Source organism: Caretta caretta, chromosome 16 (assembly GCF_965140235.1).
Source record: "Caretta caretta isolate rCarCar2 chromosome 16, rCarCar1.hap1, whole genome shotgun sequence".
Taxonomy (NCBI): domain Eukaryota; kingdom Metazoa; phylum Chordata; order Testudines; family Cheloniidae; genus Caretta; species Caretta caretta.
In genome coordinates this window covers 22,855,328-22,876,049 of record NC_134221.1, presented here as the reverse complement: position 1 = coordinate 22,876,049, position 20,722 = coordinate 22,855,328, and the positions used below count along the sequence as shown (strand labels likewise).

Here is a 20,722-nt window from a genome sequence, read left to right as displayed (position 1 = left end):
TACTGGGATTATAGGATTTTATATAACTTGTAGGTATATTTGTACTGTATTCTGCTGTTTTTGGCTACCAGTTGGTTAGACATTATTAATACACTATGTAGCACTGTTAAGGGGATGATCATGTTGTTTTTAGTTTGGCCTGTGCCACTGTCTAGTATGGTGTAAAACAATACACAACAGTACATTCATGATTTTAATAGATATTAAACTTAATATGATTCAAATATGGTTTGGGAGACTTAATTCTAAACCCCACAAGTACAAATAATACATGAATTATTGTGTTAAAACCTCTTTTTAGATAAGATCCGCACTTCAACTCTTGTCCCATATGTGATCCCTCTTAGGATATGGGAATTTACATCAAACTGAGTGTGGTGAGCCCTTTCCTAAAGGAAGTTAACAAGTTTGTATCTTGCACAGTAGGATAGCAGAAATTGGCAATGAGCCAGCATGGTCTGGTGAACTGGGCATGTGGCTGGAAACCAAGAACTCAGGAGTTCAGATCCTAGCTCATTAAGCAAGTCACTTAATCTCTCTGTCTTACTTTTCCCATCTTTAAGATGGGGATAATAAATTTGTGTTGTGAAGTTAATATGTGCACAGTGATTTAAAGACAAACAGAGCTATGCAGGCACTAAGTATCATTGTACTTACTACATCAGAGCCTTTTAACTGTCTATTCTTTCCCCACTCTCCCAATTACAAAGATGGAATCACCTCTCCAAAGCCATTTTTGTGAGTCTGAAAACTTTCCAACATGTAAATGTTGTGTTTCTGTTGTAGTTCATAGTCTCTCTTCCTTGTTTCTAGAGAAGATTTATTAACCCTGTTATCTTACAGTTTTGTGGTAGCTCTGGTGGGAAAGGGGTTGTACTATAGGCTTCCTTGTTAATTCATGTGTCTGTGTCATTTCCAAGAATGGTCAAGGCTAAGGAGGGATAAAAAGATACAAAGAATGGATCAATGGGAGAGTGCATTGTACACTTCAGTCTTACGAAAGGCAGTCTGTTTTTTCCTCTTCTAGTAGAGATGATCGTATGTCATTAAAGAACATATGATTTTATACTTTTGGTCAACTAGAATAATATTCTCCCTCTTGTGGCACCTTAGAGACTAACCAATTTATTTGAGCATGAGCTTTCGTGAGCTACTGCTCACTTCATCGGATGCATACTGTGGAAAATACAGAAGACGTTTTTATACACACAAACCATGAAAAAATGGGTGGTTATCACTACAAAAGGTTTTCTCTCCCCCCACCCCACTCTCCTGCTGGTAATAGCTTATGTAAAGTGATCACTACATAATAGCTTATGTAAAGTGGGCCAGCTTGATTATCATACACATTGTAAGGAGAGTGATCACTTTTCATAAGCTATTACCAGCAGGAGAGTGGGGTGGGGGGAGAGAAAACCTTTTGTAGTGATAATCACCCATTTTTTCATGGTTTGTGTGTATAAAAACATCTTCTGTATTTTCCACAGTATGCATCCGATGAAGTGAGCTGTAGCTCACGAAAGCTCATGCTCAAATAAATTGGTTAGTCTCTAAGGTGCCACAAGTACTTGTTGTTCTTTTTTGATACAGACTAACACGGCTACCACTCTGAAATCTATTTCCACAGACCTTTCCAAACAATTGTGCACTTAGAGTTAGCTGTGAGTTTCTGGTGTTCCATGGAGTCTATATAGAGGCAGCAGCTATTTTAATGAAAAATGGCAAATTTTTCTTATGATTAAAATATCAAATGTATCCATTGACTGTTAAGTCTAATTTGGTGTGACTGAAATGTTCTCCAGTAAGATAAGATAATCTCCTGTGGTAGGTCAGAGGGCACCAGCTGATTTATGAGGGAAAATCCTGGTAGAAAATATGGAACTGTGTGGTGCTCTTAATTTTTCAGTCTTTCTATCATCACCTAGTTAGTCATTCTATATAAGATTTCCATTTAGCAATCCATAAAGTGACTTCAAAGAAGACTAAAAGTTTATAAGCTGTTATATAAGCAAGGCTTAGACTATTACATGAATAATGGGACACGCTTATGGTACTAATCGAATTCATATTAGATAAAGATAAGTATTTAGTACTGATAAATAGAAGTGAGATAAGATAATGAAACCATCTCAAATTAACTCGTTCCTTCAGTCTTCCACTTTTGTTACTACCCCTATATTAAACGCTATTTCAGAGTACACATTATTTTAAGTTAATCTTTGTGTTATGAGCAGTGCTAAACTTAGTTGGCAACCTCTCTATGTTTTGTCATAGTAAGTGATTGGTTCAGCAACTGTTTTTGTAGTTTAAACGATTAGTGCGATGGTGCTGATTGAAGAGGAATGCCCTTGACCTAGTAGGATATCTATTGGGATTTAAGTACATGTGGTTTTGTTTAACTGTTTTGGGATATTCCTTTGTAGCTGTCAGATATTCAGTACAATCTTGTTGACAGTACAATCTTCCATTCACCGCTTACCACAGTCATAGCCTTTGTGTAAATATGCAATAATGCATGCCACTGTGATGCTGGATTCAGGGCATGAAACTATCATCCCAGCCATTGTATAAAGAAAGGACATAGTGTACCTTTAAGAAACTGAAAATCTCATTGCTTAGGCATCTTTTATCTATGGCTATAAATATATTTTAGATCAGTCAAATTCACTGACATGTTTTTGTGTACAAAATATTACAATCAAATATGTCAGCAAGGAAACGTTTCTCTCTTTTATTGTACTTAAGCATGAGGAACAGTTACCAAGATCAAAATCCAGTATCTGCATATTGAATCTGCATATCCTGTGACAACTATGTTTACTTCCACTGAGATGAACTTTTGTTTATCTCAGTGGAAGTAGACATGGTTGTCATAGGATAACTTTCAGGTTCTTCTTTAAAATCTTTAGTCTAGCTGGACCCAGTAAGCCTCTGATAAGAGTTGTATAGAATGATAGTCTCTGGACCTTCCCTATGTACCCAGCTTTCAGTTGCACTCACACACCCATTCTGTAAGTACCTATGAAATCTTTGCCATTAGCCATTGAGGTTTTTCAGTAGTAGTGATAATGGTGTATTTTTGCATTTGTAATGTTAGCTGGGATAATCTTTAGTGCTTCATAAAGGGTTTAACTTGTGAACTTGATAAGTGCATTACCAAGCTGTGGCTTTTTTACATATAACTTTGGAAATGGTTTTGAAATTTTTATAGTAAGGAAATACCAGACACATGGGAACATGAAAAAGCATTCTTTAATTCAAGACTTAAAGAAATAAAACAGCCAATTTTTGGATATGCAGATATTTTGACTGGAAAGCATTCATGTTTATTGTTTTAGAGGAAGAGATGAAATACACCCTAAATCAAGGGTTCTCAAACTTCATTGCACTGCAACACCCTTCTGACAGTAAAAATTACTACACAACCCCAGGAGGGAGGATTGAAGCCTGAGCCCACCCAAGCCCCATCGCCCCAGGCAGGGGTCCAAAGCCAAAACCCTAAGGCTTCAGCCCCAGGCAGGAAGCCTGTAACCTGAGCCTTGCTGCCCAGGGCTTCAGCTTTGGCCCCGGGCAATGGGGCTCGGGCTTCAGCCCCGGGATCCAGTAAGTCTAAGTCAGCTTTGGTGACTCCATTAAAACAGGGTCCCGACCCACTTTGAGGCCCCGACCCATAGTTTGAGAACCACTGCCCTAAATGCATGAAAAGTTACTTTTAAAATGGTCTATCATTGAAAAATGACTTTGGATTTAAAAAGAGATTCTGGATATGTTTTTATATGAAGTTTTTAGGAGAGATCTTTATTAATTTCAACCCAAAAAACTTTTTAGTAACTGCAGAAAGAAGCCTTTTCCTCTCTTGCCCAATAGTATTGGATCACATCAGCACTAGTGATTTTTGTCATTCAGTTAGCAGCAGCAGCTGCTTATGATAAGGATCTTGAGAATCACCTGTGTAGGATCAGGGCTACTGCACATCAAGGTTAGGAGATTGGCGGAAGAGTGGAAGATGCACAGGAGGGGGTAGTAGGCCACCTGCTGTGCCAGGATCAAAGGGTTGAAAGGTCAGAGGGTACATTTAGCTTAACCATATCTGCCTGTTGAATAGCTATTTCAGATTGTAAATCTAAGGGTGATTTCATTAAGTCCTTCTGGCTGCTGTTGGGGCATGAAATAATAAAATTTTATATCCGTTGCTTTTCCTGCTTCTGGTAGCCAGATTGACACATTGTTGTCTGCAGTATTGTGGTGTTCTTTGGTAAATAAACTGTAAACATTAATTGTCAGTGATGTAGACAAGTCATAAAGCAAACAGATCTTAGACTAATTCTTGTGAATGATATTTTGCATTCTAAGAAAGTACATAAAATGATGGTAGAAAAATGTATTATTTTTGTTTGGTAAACTTTTTGAACATTTGTTTTTTTAGTAAGAAAATATGTTTTCTGTCTCATATCTCCCACCGCAGTATTTGTAATATGCCCATCTCCTTTGTATCTGATCATGAAGAGCTACTGTAAAGTTAAACTTGTCTCAAACTGTAAATTGTTTTTAAAAAAGCTAAAAATCCTAAGACCAAGAGAGAGATGTTTCCACTGCTTTTTTTAAATCTAGTGACAATAGTTCATTTTATACAAATAGAATTTTTTATTTGAAATTCAAATGTAGTAGTAAGCACCTGAAAATGAAACAAACTACAAACACAAGCGTAACTGAGTACATTGTTCAAGTCATAGGAAAGGCAAAAAGTAAACAAAGAGCATAAACAGTGAAACATAAACTTGATTTACAAAAAGAAAAGGAGTACTTGTGGCACCTTAGAGACTAACCAATTTATTTGAGCATGAGCTTTCGTGAGCTACAGCTCACTTCATCGGAACTGTAGCTCACGAAAGCTCATGCTCAAATAAATTGGTTAGTCTCTAAGGTGCCACAAGTACTCCTTTTCTTTTTGCGAATACAGACTAACACGGCTGTTACTCTGAAACCTGTCATAAACTTGATTTAATATTTTCTTTCACATTTAATAACATAAGCTGTTAGTAATGATGAAGAAGTTTGTTTACATGTGATTAATTATTGCCCTTTTGCCTCACTCAGGCTCTCTTGCCTTTTTTATGCTTCTCTATTGAATATAAGTTTCTCAGTGTTTTTGCAGACTTTTACATAAAATAATTTAATGATTTCAAGTGTTCAGATGCTCATGAGCAGGACAAATCACACTAACTGCTGCTTATTTACTGGCCTGGTGTTTAAGGCCCCCTGGAGTTTGTTTCAGAAGTTAAGAGATTTTCACAGTAAAGGTGCCATTTCTGAAATTTAAAGTGCTCTTTTCACCAGGAGATAAGTTCACTCTGATTAAGTCAGTAATTCTTACTAAGCCATGTTTATGGAGGCCATAAACAATGGGTTCAGTGTGCTTGTTAAACTGGGTTTCCATACCTCTCCACTCTTTAAAAAGTGGCATTTAAAATAAAAGGCAGGTGGAGATGTTAGTCTGTCTTGCCGTATTTTATTATGAATGAATGATGGCTACTGGGAATTAAGTGAAAAGAGGGGGGAACCTCTCCTTTTTATGAGCAGATGACCCATATCTTCACTGGAGTGTTTTGAATCAACACATGCTCAAAGTCTATAGGAAAATTAGACAAATGCAAACTAATGCACAAATTGTCTAATATACTATGACTGTGTGTGCTGCAGAGTTTATGCAGCTATTTCTAGTCATATTTTCCTCTTATTCTCTGTTTCTCTGTACTGTTTGTAAAATACTGATTTAATACATCTACTTCATTTTATTAAGCATGCAGTGCATTGTTTCCAATATTTTGGTTAGCTAGTTAGGCGGCTGTGATGAATAGAATATTATTCTTTGTGATTTACTGATGATGCATTTGGTATTAGGGTATGGGGATGGAGAATCAATGAGACTATTAATAAATTGAAGCTAGTTGTACCTTTTGGAATTTGGCGCATTTAAGGTGAAAAGCGGATTTGCAAGTTGGGGGCTTTTATGAGAGCTCTCACATGAAAAGTGGCTTTGATTCCCAGACACACTCTCTTGCCCCCTGGGCTGAAGGATGCCACCATTAGAAGAGAACTACTCACATAATTCTGCAGCAACCATGTATCTCAATCCAGAAGTGTCTTTAAGGTACCCACAGAGTTGTAACGTATCTTCCTTTATTAAGACATTTGTTGTGAAAGGATGCTGCTTTACAGGATGCTGTGAGGGTCCCAGAGCCCCGGCTCCAGCCCGTGTCTGCATGTCTACACTGCAGTTTTATAGCCCTACTGCCTGGGCCCTGTGAGCCCGAGTCAGCTGACATGGGCCAGTGATGGGTGTATGATTGCAATGTAGACATACCCATAGATTCTTCATCCAAGTTACAGAAACACCCACTGGCAAGTTCAAATTTGTATGTGTAGGTCACTGCTGCTGCTCCTGTGATAATCAAGAGGAGGTTTAATTCCTTCTGTCTTGTCCTTCTGGTGCTCAATTTTGAAAAGCTTCTGGCTTTGGTTAAGCACATTGCTAAAGATTTTTTGTTGGTGCTTTCAAGAATCCTCTGAGTATAATTGAGATTTTTAATTTTCTGAAGCAGGAAGGAGCAAATCAGTTTGTCTGCTGCTTCCTGACTCCCAGGAGAATCAAGACTCCTGGGTTACCTTAGAGTTTATCAGATGTAAGCCAACTGAGTGACCTTTTGGTTCCTGAGAGTGGGGAGGAAAGTATCTTGCTTTTCATGAAGGACTTGTGCTCCTTTTCTAAGGAAAGAATTACATGGAATAGTCTTCCCTTAAAATCAGACTTAATTAGTTTGTAGATCTGATGGCAAATATTTTAGCAAAACAACAACAACCTCCAAGTTGGGTTCTGTGCAGAAGATAGTGATCTATTTATAGTATGTGGCAATTGAATGGATTGTGTGAGTGTTTTAGCTATAATTTGGCATTGAGCACAGCAGGCAGTTAGCCTTAAATATACCATTTAAGGCCAGGAACTTCAGAAAGAGAAGCTTAATTTTAGGGTTCAAAGTGCAGACTTAGGCATCTAAGGGTATATCTACACTGCAAAAAAAAACCCCCAAAAATGAAAAACCCACAACAGAACAAAAGATGAAGTCATATATCTGTAGCAGCAAGTCTCAGAACCTCCGTCAGGTGACTCAGGCTCACACCCCGGGACTAAATATAGTGGTGTAGACATTCCAGCTCAGGCTGGAGCCCACACTTTGAAAAGTGGAGAGGGGAGGGTCTCAGAGACTAAGGTCCACCGCAAGTGGGAACATCATTTGACCCAGGCTCTGAGACTCACTGCCGGGCAGGACGGTTTACAGTGTAGATGTACGCTAAATAAAGAGCTTTATTGATGGATGGATTGATTGATTGTAAGCACCTAACCACCACTCTTGAAGTTGATGGGCTCTTCTGGGTGCCCAGCACCTTTGAAGCTGAGGCTGCTTATTTAGGTGCCTGCGGCTGCCTGTAATAACGTAACTTTAGGTTCCCATTTTTAAAAACGTTGATCTAAATTTTTCTTATGCTTTCTTTCATGTATTACTTTTTGCTGACACACATTTAGTTCCCTAGCCTCACTTTTTTAACATCCCTTTCCCCACAAAAAGTTTTTTAGAGACCTGTTCTTGCTACCTAGAGGGATTGTGCATAAATGACCTAATTAATTGGCTTTAGAGACTGCTCTATATGGTTGGAGGGTGTGAGATTAAAAGGGTTTTCTATAGCAGACTTTAAAAGCAGACAGTTTGTTTATTCGAAAGAGTGGCACTGTTCGGGGAAGATAATAGTTTACCATTTTATTGGAAAATTTCCTCTATTACCATACTTCATAGTTCCTTTTTTGTGTGTGTGTGAATTTGGTGTTAATGGTTCCAACTGTCAGGCATTGTCCTTGCAGGTCCTGGGCCTGTCTACCCCATGTCAAAATCCCTTCACCAATCTCTAACTACAAAACCACTGCTGTTCCAGACCTAGCTCTCTCAAGCTTAGAAATTGCCTGTCACATGTACCAGTGTGGTTTGATGTCCTCCAGGATGATACCATCAGCCCTCCAGTGGGTAGTCTCTGGTATGGTGGTCTATCTACAGTATTTCGCCCCCTGTAACACCAGTATCTGAACTCTGACCATTTGAATATTGAGTATCAACCATCTCATTAGTTGCTTCTTGGTGTCTGTTAGTTTGAAACTGTGCAGTTGACTAGACACTGTCACCCTTTAACAAGCATGTTATTTTCTTTCCTTGCCACTTGGAGGGCAGAAGTTGCACGAAGTCCTGAGATAACAAGCCAGTGAATTGCCAGACTCTGTCTCCTGGTATTAAAAAAACTTAAATGAATTCCTCCATCTATGTTTTGAACAGACAGTTCATTATGTATTCTCCTTTCTTGCTTCCTCTCGCCATCAATACTTTTTCTCACTCTATCTCTACCTTACAGGCCAGGTTTGTGATAGAATACATTCTTGGCTCTGTCCAAGTTGCTAATGCATTTCAAGTGTCAGTCCATGTCTTCCTGATCTGGAAACATTTTGGATTCTGTGTTTTCTTTTCAGAAGATCCAGTATTGTTGGATGTGTGCTTCACAGGAACTCACATTTCTTGTTCCCTGTAGAAATGTAGTATACGTGGATCAGATTTCATAGGAGGATGTTTCAAAAGAAATAACATTGTGGGTTGAGATTACTATTAATTTTTCTCATCCAGCTGTCTGAATACCTCATCAGAACATGCTCAGGACCATTACCGTGCTTCTTTGGCTGGTGGCAGCCTAGGTAGGTGGAGAGAGAAGATCAAACTCAGGATCTGGTGAATATATAGATAAATAAAATAAGATACTTGGATATTCCACTTAGTTTTTAAATTCACATATAAGTATCTGTAGATACAGTTCCCAGGTTGGATGGAAAAATTGATTAAGGGAATATTTAAATTCCATTATTGAAACCACCAGCAGTGCGGTTAATCTTGCTTAAGAGGGGAAATGAAATCTGGCATTCTTCTGCTTCTTGGGTACTTAAACAGCAAAAGCTACCAAGGGCTATTCTTTTCAAAAAGAGGCTGTGCTTTTCTTCTATTGTGCATCTGTGTACCATTGTAGGAAATGTAACCTTAAACACACAGCAATCAGTGCTTTCACTTGGGGATTGGGAATGGAGTCAAAAACCTCATTCCAGCTGACTGTTGAGAAGCGGTTGTGTGCATTGGGGCTTAGAACCTTTTTTGCCCAAGTGTACAAACAAAAAGATGAAAAGATTTTTCTTCCAGGAACAACGTTCCAAATCTGTATCATTTCCATCCCTTTGTAATGGTTCTCTCATGTGTTCGTTTCCAGAAGCCCTTCTGTTCCTCTGTCCAGAAGACTTACAATTTCTAATTGAGTTCTGTAGCCCACAAAGTTCTTCCTCTAACTCTCTAGCTAGGCCTTTGAAGTGAAAAACCCAGTAAAATTTCTGAAAGGTTCAAAGGGCAGTCTTAGACTTAAATTTCCTAATCAGTTATCAATTTTTTGCATGTTAGACATCCACTTTCTTAGCAAATAAGTTTAGCCAAATATATGTGGCCATGTAGTCTGTCTGGTTTTGCCTTACAAAGATTGGTTTAAGATTTGAGCATCAGTTTGCTGTGGAGTTTGCTGCTCTTACGGTATGTCTACACAGTTGATGTTAAAGCGCTGCCGTGACGTTAGGCTTTGTGGCACTCTCCCAGTGCTGTAATAAAACAGTCTCCGTGAGGGGAAGAGCTCCCAGCACTGTAGCACTACGTACACGGCCACTTTACAGCGCTGAAGCTTGCATTGCTCAGGGGGGTGTTTTTTCACACCCCGAGCGAAGAAAGTTTCAGCGTTGTAAGTGGCAGTGTAGACAAGGCTTTATAGACATCATATTATTTGGGTAGCAACCCAAAAGAAATAACATGTAGTGGGGCTTTTCTCAAAGCCTTGTGGGTGAGGAGACCTGTGTTAGAATCCTGGAAGTATTTTGTAATTTTTTGTGGTGTCCTGGAAATCCTAGTATTAAGGAAGAAAAGAATTCTAGCTTCCCTCTCACTCAGTTTATCTTGAACACTGTCCATTTTGCTCAAATGTAATCTCATTTGTGAATGAGGAAGCGTTGGAGGTGCTAAGGCAAAGCCAGAGATGGTAACGCAGATCCAAGGTTGGCCTTACTAGCACTTCAGCAACTGGAAAAGCCAACTTTGTTTGCTATTTAAACAAAATACTGAATTTTTTAAAAATTACGTATTTTGAGTCTTGATGTGGCTAGAAGTTTTGCTTTGAATCAGGCCTGAAAGGGGAAACAAGAAGTAAATGAATGTTAGAAAAGCTTGAAATACCTCCTTACTTGAATGATCTAGAAGGACATTATGATTCCTCCAGAAATCCCAGTACGCAGGAAGCTAAGAAACTTCCTTCTGCACGTTAAGGATTTAATTTGAAGAAATGGAAAAACAAAAACAACAAATGTTAAACAATAAACACCACATACAAACACACAAGTGGTGAGGAATAGGAGGAAACCACTTGCTTCTTTTAAAGTGTTTGGGGAATAGTGTAGTTAGCAGAATGTTATGTTATGATTGATATTGTCTATGGATAAGATTTGACTTCCCTCCCCCTCCTTTTCTGACTTTGGCATTTTTTTAGAAAGTTAGAAATATGGCCCTGGAAGATGTGGTGATTCTTAATGTTGATACCAACACACTGGAAACCCCTTTTGATGACCTACAGAGCCTTCCCAATGATGTGGTACGTATAAATTGTTTGGATATTTTAGGCTACTGCATTACTAGAAATAGTAATCCTTTTTATCCGTTCAGTTTCTATCATGTGTCTGATGATGGTGCCAAAGCCCCCATGTGTTCTGGTAAGTGAACTGCTTACTCTGTCTTTATCTTTTTTGCCTGACAGAATTTAGTAATCTTTGAGGGATATGGAACCCAAAAGAACATCAGGAGGCTGAAACGTAGGTTACTTTTTGCGCAACCTCTGAATGACAGGGAGGCAAAGTTGACACTTAAGCTGGGAATGCTGCAACTTCGACTAAAATACTGAGTTAATATGTCAGACTCCAAATCCTCTAAAAATTACAAAGTCTTGCAGGAAGAAAAGAAAGAACATGTATGACATATCTACTGTGAAACAAAATTAAAAAAAAAACCGAAATTCAAGCAGACTTTTTGGGGTGGAGCAGAGTGCTTTGGGAAGAGGGAATTTCAAGCCATCCTTACATTGTAAAAGAACAATAAAGGACTGACATTTATTTTTGGAGATACCTTAATGAATCTTTTCCCCTGGTTTCCTCCAACTGGATCTCTGAATTTTAATCAGTGTCCTATATTGTTTTTAACATAATTTTGAAATCAGGTCACTCACTTGATAATCCATTACTAAGGGCTTGTCGCCACTTACCATGGATCGACACTGTGATGATCAATCCACCAGGGGTCGATTTAGCGGGTCTAGTGAAGACCCGGTAAATCAACTGCCGATCGCTCTCCCCTCGACTCTGATACTCTACTGGAATGAGAAGCATAAGGTAAGTTGATGGGAAAGTTTCTCCTGTCGACCCAGCATGGAGTAGACACCGCAATAATTCGACCTAAGGTACGTCGACTCCAGCTACGTTATTCACATATCTGGATTACGTAACTTAGGTCGACTTAGCCCCGTAGCGTAGACCTGCCCTAAGACTGTTTTGTGAAAATAATTCTCAAACTATTATTCCTCCCTACAGGCCTCCTTTCTTGTATTGGTGCGATACTTTAATTCCATTTAAAATGTCTCAACTACTGAATGTTTGGTTCTTTAAATGTACTGAGGCAAAGATGTGCCCAATTTATGTTGTACTGTATTGATGCCACCTGATAGTAGAGTATCTTTATTAATGAAACTAAAAGAGGAGATGAGTGGCAAAGTGTGTAGAGCAAGTACACTAGAAGCTTTTTCTAGTCTGACTGGTGTCTTTTTGGGAGAAGACAGAAAAATCTGAGATTCTCTTACTAGCCACGCTCAAAATATTCAGTTGGCTATTAGGATCCATAATTTGTAAAGTGTGCTTCCTTTCACTTAATTTAATGACCTAAATAAAATCCTGTCTTAGTGTGCAGTTGAATACGAAATTGATGTGCAGGGTAGTTCAGAATGTAATCTGGTTCTTTTGTGGTTCGGGAGAAGTAAACTCAAGTAAGGATTTCTCTATAGCTTTTCAGTATTATATATAACAAGTGAATATTCTGCCATGCTTCGCCTTGTCATTCACCTGTTTGAAGCATAATTGTTATTGCATGGTGACCAAAATGCAGGCTAGTGTTGCAGCTCATAGAAAAGTGGCAGTGTAACATTTTCAAGATTTTCTCCCATAGGACCTGCTTGGAGCATTTTGAAAAACTTCAAAAATTTCAGACTGAAAAAGGAGTACCTTATATTTCACTCAAAGGATAGTCATGTGTCCTGTGATGTGAGTCTGTCCATTTAATAGAATACTAGGCATTCACATGGAGGGCTCTTGCCTTCGTTGCAGAGATGATTGGCATCACAGTGATGCTGAAATACCTTGCTTTGACCCAGTTTGTTGTGGAAAGGTGGATTCTCTTTGCTGATAACGTTAAGTTATCATTTAAGTTATCATCCTGCAATTTTCAGCAGGATGATCATAGACTGTGACTAATTTTTCACTAAAGGGAAGCCCTATTTCATTTTTATAGTAGTCATTGAATGTGTGAGTGAATTTTCCTGGTTGATGATAAGGCTTGACTGTGAATCATTTAGAGCGGGAACTAGAAGAGCAAACACCCTACTGCCATGTACCCTCACTCCCAGCATTAGCCTATCACTTACTCAGTTAATCCTCACCAGTCCAGATCCTCAGATCAAAATAAAAATGTATAACTGTAGCTTGGCTGCTGTGGTGAAGGTCTGCTATCCAGATTGGATATACAACTACCTACATGTCAAATATGTAATTTGTCCACAACACTGAAACAACATGACTTCTGGCTGTGGGGCTTTGAGGCCTATAAAGAAGCAGTGTTTTGAGTCCTGACACACAGGAAGGTGAGCATCGTGTTGGTAGCTGTTTGTCTAGATAAGTCATATTCATGTAATTTTGATATGCAGAATATCCATCTTTTTGATATCCTGCACGAATATGGCACAGCTGTTCCAATCACAGAGCAATAAACAGAGATAGGAGGAATCTGGAGAACGTGTTCAAGCCTCCCAACACCATGCATCCATCCTTACTCATCAGCAGCATATTTCAAGCATTCCTGGTAAGAATAACTCGACATGGAAGAAGTCATTTGTATTCACCCTGCATAGTTCAGTGCTAAGCCTGCCTGCTGTCTGCCAACTAGTTCTAAGAGAGGTGTTGGCCTTTGTGTTGTGGATGAGACCCCAGAATCTATTTCACACAGACCTCCAAACAGCCAAGAGACAGAAATGGCTGTATTCATGAAGCAAAATTTCAGGGGGAAAAAAGTTCAGAATTTTGCTAGCCTGAGTCACTTTAAAGTCACTAAATGAAAGGAAGTGGAAGCATAACTAAAAACATCTGTTCTCACCCCTAGGGGTTCCATGGCAGTAGCCTTGCAAATCATAGAATCATAGAATATCAGGGTTGGAAGGGACCTCAGGAGGTCATCTAGTCCAACCCCCTGCTCAAATCAGGACAAATCCCCAACTAAATCATCCCAGCCAGGGCTTTGTCAAGCCTGACCTTAAAAATATCTAAGGAAGGAGATTCCACCACCTCCCTAGGTAACGCATTCCAGTGTTTCACCACCCTCCTAGTGAAAAAGTTTTTCATAATATCCAACCTAAACCTCCCCCACGGCAACTTGAGACCATTACTCCTCGTTCTGTCATCAGCTACCACTGAGAACAGTCTAGAGCCATCCTCTTTGGAACCCCCTTTCAGGTAGTTGAAAGCAGCTATGAAATCCCCTCTCATTCTTCTCTTCCGCAGACTAAACAATCCCAGTTCCCTCAGCCTCTCCTCATAAGTCATGTGTTCCAGTCCCCTAATCATTTTTGTTGCCCTCCACTGGACTCTTTCCAATTTTTCCACTTCCTTCTTGTAGTGTGGGGCCCAAAACTGGACACAGTACTCCAGATGAGGCCTCACGAATGTCGAATAGAGGGGAACGATCGCATCCCTTGATTTGCTGGCAATGCCCCTACCTATACATCCCAAAATGCCATTGGCCTTCTTGGCAACAAGGACACACTGTTGATTCATATCCAGCTTCTCATCCACTGTAACCCCTAGGTCCTTTTTTGCAGAACTGCTGCCGAGCCATTCGGTCCCTAGTCCGTAGCGGTGCCTGGGATTCTTCTGTCCTAAGTGCAGGACTCTGCACTTGTCCTTGTTGAACCTCATCAGATTTCTTTTGGGCCAATCCTCTAATTTGTCTAGGTCCCTCTGTATCCTATCCCTACTCTCCAGCGTATCTACCTCTCCTCCCAGTTTAGTGTAATCTGCAAACTTGCTGAGGGTGCAATCCACACCATCCTCCAGATCATTTATGAAGATAATGAACAAAACCGGCCTGAGGACCGGCCCTTGGGGCACTCCACTTGATACCAGCTGCCAACTAGACATGGAGCCATTGATCACTACCCGTTGAGCCCGACAATCTAGCCAACTTTCTATCCACCTTATAGTCCATTCATCCAGCCCATACTTCTTTAACTTGCTGGCAAGAATACTGTGGGAGACCATGTCAAAAGCTTTGCTAAAGTCAAGGAACAACACATCCACTGCTTTCCCCTCATCCACAGAGCCAGTTATCTCGTCATAGAAGGCAATTAGATTCGTCAAGCATGACTTTCCCTTGGTGAATCCATGCTGACTGTTCCTGATCACTTTCCTCTCCTCTAAGTGCTTCAGAATTGATTCCTTGAGGACCTGCTCCATGGGGATTATCCTCAGCAAGAGTGGCATATATCAAACTTCTGGAATTGCCACATTCTAAATGATGCCCCTACCCATGAAGTGTTTCCATTCCTCTGCTGGGATAAGTCACATGCATTGTTATAGCTTAATGCTAGTTAGTTTGGATGATCATTGTTTGCTGTAAGAACAATGATTTCCAGTTACCACAGCCTGGTGAGAGACTATCCATGTCCATTGGAAAGCGACTATTCCTTCAGGGCAGAAGGCAATCCAAGTATGTTTCCCATTCATTGCACTGGGTAATTCATGCATGCTCACTGCTTGCCACTGTGATATCCCTTCACTCTTCAGTAGTCTGCGATGTGACTCCGTTCATCGCTGTATATAGCCAGGTAGGCAGGAAGCAGTGAGTTATGTATGATTCTATGCTCCCTGGCTTTCGTCAGCATTTCAGTCTATTAAAGTTATTTCAGTGCCTCTTTTTGGTATTTAAATAGCTCTTCATTTTGACTTTATTCTTTGCATCCGAATCTGCCAGCTTGTCATCACTCATGCTAATATGCACAACTGTGGAAATGTCAAACTTGTAAATTTAATAGAATTATGTAAGAAATGTCTGGATACAGTGAATCCTGGGCCTCGTATGTATATATGATTTGTCAACAATCAAGTATTATATTAAATTTTATGGGACTTCATTAAAAGAGCTATTGCAGGAGCACTGTAGAACATCAGAAGAGACTTTACCAATAAACCCAAAACTTCAAGCTTTGGAATGTAATAAATTTTAAGAGACTTCCTTCCTTTCATTATTTACTTTTACTTCACATTTATAACAGTAAAGAGTTGTGTTTTATTAGTTCAAAATTCTTGATTCAGTTTTCTGCAGGTCTATTTAAAAGCTACATTTTTTCTTAGAGGATGTTTGGAGCATTGCAGAGGAAGTGCTGCTAGCAAATTCAATTAACTGGTATGACACATAAATAACATACATGGTATTTTTTTTTTCACAACTGCTATATAAACACAGCTGGGTTGAATATGTGTGGTAACAAAGACTTAACTTGAATCATTTTGCTTTGTGTAGTTAATGTCTGGAATCAGTGTTTCTGTCTTATTCCTCATTTGTATTCCTCCTTGTTTCATTATTTTAGTTATCTAGATAATTAATTGTTCTCCTCTAGGTCTTTTCCTTTCCTTTAAACTGTTTAATATTTGGCTTTCACCACTAGAGAGCAACTGTTTTTCTTTGCAAGAAGTGAATTTATGTCTGTTCTTTCATGCATCGTGTGTTTGGAACTGTAAGTGGATCAAGTTGTTCATCACAGCAGGGAGACTCTGAAGCTGATCTATTATACACACTTTCTTCGGGGGGGGGGGGAGAGGGAGTGGTAGGAAGAAAGGAGGGGGAGATTCTGGCGAGTCTCTCTCTCCACTGGGCTCACTCCACATGGATGCATTTGTGATCTATTGGGGGCTATGCCAGTCTATGTTAGCTGAGGGACTAAAAATATCGCTAACAGTTCCACAGTCATGAATGGCTGTTAAGTCAAACCATGCTTTCAATACTGCAAGGTAATGTGAGCACTGAGCACTTCATTAACTCTTGAATATACGCAAAATATACTTTGGTGAATTAAATCCATTTGCATTCTGCAGAGCTGAGTAACATTTACTTTGGTGTATTCTTGGCAGGCTACTCATGCAATAGGAAATTTTAATAGTCTACTTATTTTTTTGAACAACTCTTTTTGCTACATTGAAAAAAGAATCCCTTAAGTCCTATGATTTTGCTGGAGACTTTTTCTGAGAGTCATACTTGGGTATGACATTGCTGCCGAAACTGTGGTCTTTCCATAGTTCAGAGTGAGTTATTTGTTACCATTTCAGAGTGAAAATGGGCTGTTGTGAAATGTCTCTCCAGTGAATATGCATGTTACAGAGGTTGGATAACCTTGCGATAGTTCCAGTAGAATCAGATTAAACACCTAACACAGAATGTCAGTGCTTTGCTCTGGCTTGACTCAGCAGTACCTTCTAGCTATCAGACTTCCTAAATTGCCCAGGTCAGCTCCTTTGAAAATCAAGGTGCAAACATCTGCATTAGTAGGTAAATGTTTGAAATGCTAAAGTCTGTCCCTGCTCAACTTTGTGTTTGTGATATTGTGGCCTGTTGCTGATGATATGAGAGTGACAAAGAGCACTTAGAATAGCAATATGCCTTTTAAAATTGCCAATATTAAGAAAGGAGGTTTATTAAGAACTGTGATGATCTTCCAGTTGCATTTGCTGCTGGCATGTTTCCTACATACCTTTCTATGAGTTACAGCAATGGCTGAAGGAGTCAGTTTTTCTGCTTTTATATACTTTGTACAGCCCCTATCAATTTATTTTTAAGTATTTCAAATGATAAGAGTGTCTCATTGGAGTCTTAGTTGTAGACATTAGAGCTTCATATGATAAGGTATAATTACTTTAGTGCAAGAAATAAAAATATTAAGTTTAATCTTTCATTGTGCAATGTTTATTAGATTAAGGCCATTGATTTGAGGTGCCTTGTATATTGCACCAAGGAGATCTTACTCATGATATGTATTTATGAGTACTTGCAATTGGCTTCTGATTATTTTTGGCTGTCTGTAAATTATTTTTTGCATTGTATTTATATCCCATTCATTAGCAAACTTTCACAATTAGATGCTCTTACACTTTACTGTTTGTTTCTCTACTTTGTGGGAACTAAAACATGTTTTTTGAGCTATCATAGCAATACTAACTTCTGTTTCTCAATTGCAAATCCATTTTTGAAAGGTAACTTCCATTTATATTTTCTTTTTTTCTGTTTGCTAGAGAATGTTTCTTTATTCATGTTGACAGCTGAAAAGCCTTGGACCTAATTAAAAGAATTTCCACTAGCACCTTTACTGAACCATTTCATTATGCTGCATTGCACAGATTGCATTTTGAAACATGGTGATAGTTTCAATCTGACCTTTAAACCTGAACTGCCAGAAGTATAAAAATCTTCTTAAAAACACTCCCAGGGTAGGCTGTATGTATATATGTAGGTTGTTTGGTTAGAAATAATCTTTGTATTGAGCGGTCACCATCTTATTACAAAAAATGAAAAAGCATTACCATCTCTTTAGGCAGAATACCAATAGTTCAGTTTATGCAGTCTACTTTGTTTTATGTATTAATTTATTCTAAAGTAAACAAAGGAGCAGCTTTACTTTTGTTCACTCATCAGTCTCTCTAAATACATTATTTTTAATGCTTTGTTATTTAAGCTACATTATTTTATATTAAAAAGTGGTTATTGAGGTAGACTAGATTGAAATGAGTGTGAATCCATAAAATAAGCACACTGTAGTACCATGTTAAATTTAATTTTAAAGGAGGCTTAAAACTCTCCTCTTATACATACCACACAGGAATGAGTTTAATTTTTTAATGCAGTTCTTTATCAGTAAATAGTTAACACAGTCTATCTGAGGATCTAAGTGATTTAGAAATGCTAATTTATTAAGCCTCACAACACCTCAGTGAGGTATGTCATTATTCTACTTCTTTCATAAATGAGGAACCTAAGATGCAGAGAGGTTATAACTTGCTTTAGGCCACATTACAAGACTGTCAGAGAGCCAGGAATAGAATCTAGATCTTCTGACTGCCATTCCTGTACTTTAGCATCAAGTGCATCTTTCCCCAAGTTTACACTAATAAAAAAACACACTAACAATTTTTCTGGGTTGATTATGAGATATCTTCAAGATGTAGCTGCAGTGCAATCTTTTAAGAGAGACATAAATTAAAATAACCTATTTTTATGCTAACATAGAAAGCAAAAGCCAAGAAAATAAAAGTTACAGCGGTTACCTGGCCTTTCAAACATGGGTGAGTTACAGATGAAAATAAGAATTATGCTTATTTGTATCCTGTTCAAACTTGAAAATCTGATGGAGCTGTTGTTACATTTGGCCTATTGAGAGCCAGCTCTTTCGGGGACATTATGGTTTCAATTAAAGGAAATGAGCCATAGATTATGGACATGATAGACCCACTAAAACTGTTATGGTCTATCATGTTAGTATGTGCTTAAAGGCTCATTAATGCATGGATCGTTGACATAAACTATAGCATTTGGATTTATAAGCATTGCTGGACACTTCCTTAATTCTCCATCTTATAGTTTGTAATAGTAATATTAGTCCTCTTATGACAGAATCACTGTAGTGCTTCAAAAAAAGTTAAAAATAAATATACAGAAATCTCTTTGTAATTGTATCTGGAACAAAAGTTTGACACAAGCAAGTTAAACGTATTAGTATGTGTTACATTTCCTGCAATCCATATTGTAGCATGTACCAGCGAAAAAGACATTACCTTTTTAGATTTTGAGAAACAAAGAAAAATTAGAAAGAAGGTGAATGTTTAACTAGGACAGCAGAATTGCAAATGCTTAAATTAGACAGCAGAATTGCAAGTTTCAAGAAAAACTGTTCAGCGAGGCCAAGCCCCCACTCATTAAGTAGACCATAAACAGGATTACACAGAGACAATGCATATATTGTATTTCTAGTGCTCTTAAAAATCCTCAGACTTCCTTATGGTTCCTGGTTTTTTCTACCCCAAAGCTTGTCTTCTGAGCAGCAATGGACACTGGTAGCAAAAGAATTAAGACAGACATCCTTTGGTAGAGTTTCAGAGACATGGAGGAGGTTGGGACACAGATCTATGATCCCTGGAAAGAAACATGGAGATCTTCAAGATAAATTGGAAAATCATAACTATCAGTTCATACCATGTGAGCTGACGGGCTATTTCAGAAAGTATGGCCAGTCATACCTAATCCAGCAGGCAGGAGAATCTCAACACTAAAAATAACCTGGAGAGGAATTAGTTCGTGGGTGAGATTCCATTAGTGATCGTTGCACGGAATGCAGCCAACAGTATTGTCCCAATAAGTATCTCAAGATGGCACCTAAAGCTGAAACAAAAGAAGGCTTTAATGTTTAGGCTTACATGATATAGCTATTTCTATTGTATTTATCAGTATGAATTGCTTGCAACTGTTCATTTTCTTCTGTAAATCAAGAGGACTGTTGGTTTCCTACACCTATTTGAACTCTGAAATCTACCCCCATCCCATCGGTGAGACATCTTTCTGTCTTAAGCTGTGGCATTCTATGTCATGTAAAGCAAAGGAAGCAGTAGCTGAGTCTCTTTCAGGAGTATGTGGTATTAGTACTCCTTCCTACATCTTCTGTCTTTTCACCAATTTCACTTCCGTGACATCTGTTTCAAAGGGCTTGTCTTCACTACAGCTACTGGTCAATTTCAGCTACACAATTTGAGTTACATAAGTAGCGTAACTCAAGTTGACATAGCTTAGATCTACTTATTGCGGGGTCCACGCTACTCTATGTCGACAGGAGATGTGTTGCCACTGACATTGCTTCCGCCTCTCGTTGAGGCAGAGTACAGAAATCGATGGGAGAGCGCTCTACCATCTATTGAGCGTGTCTCCACTAGACCTGCTAAATCAATGCCGCTGCATCATTTGCAGCAGTGCCAATTTAGCTCTGTGGTGAAGACAAGCGCAAAGAGTGAACTTATCCTGTCCCAGCGTCTTCAACACCAAAAATTGCTGCTGATGAAACTATTTGTTAATGATTTGGCTGCAGTCATTGCAGCTCAGACACAGCAAGTTAAACATTAATGTGTGAAGAGGTTTTTTTAAACTTATTTCTCTGCTTGTGTTTGAAAAGCAAAAATGCTGTCAGTAACAATAGTATGTAGATATTCAAC

General features: G+C 38.8%; 1 protein-coding gene across 9 annotated transcripts in view; it reads left to right on the top strand.

Moving 5' to 3' along the window:
• The window catches only part of DENND1A (DENN domain containing 1A), a 421,003-nt gene that overhangs the window by 223,902 nt on the left and 176,379 nt on the right, over window positions 1-20,722 (top strand). For 8 of the 9 annotated variants that reach the window (XM_048822735.2, XM_075120368.1, XM_048822726.2 and 5 more), the window contains one exon: window positions 10,660-10,761. The exons of the other annotated variant lie outside the window; for it this stretch is intronic. In XM_048822735.2, the coding sequence (XP_048678692.1) occupies window positions 10,660-10,761 (102 nt within the window). The remainder of the gene's footprint in view (window positions 1-10,659; window positions 10,762-20,722) is intronic. 9 annotated transcript variants of the gene reach the window in all.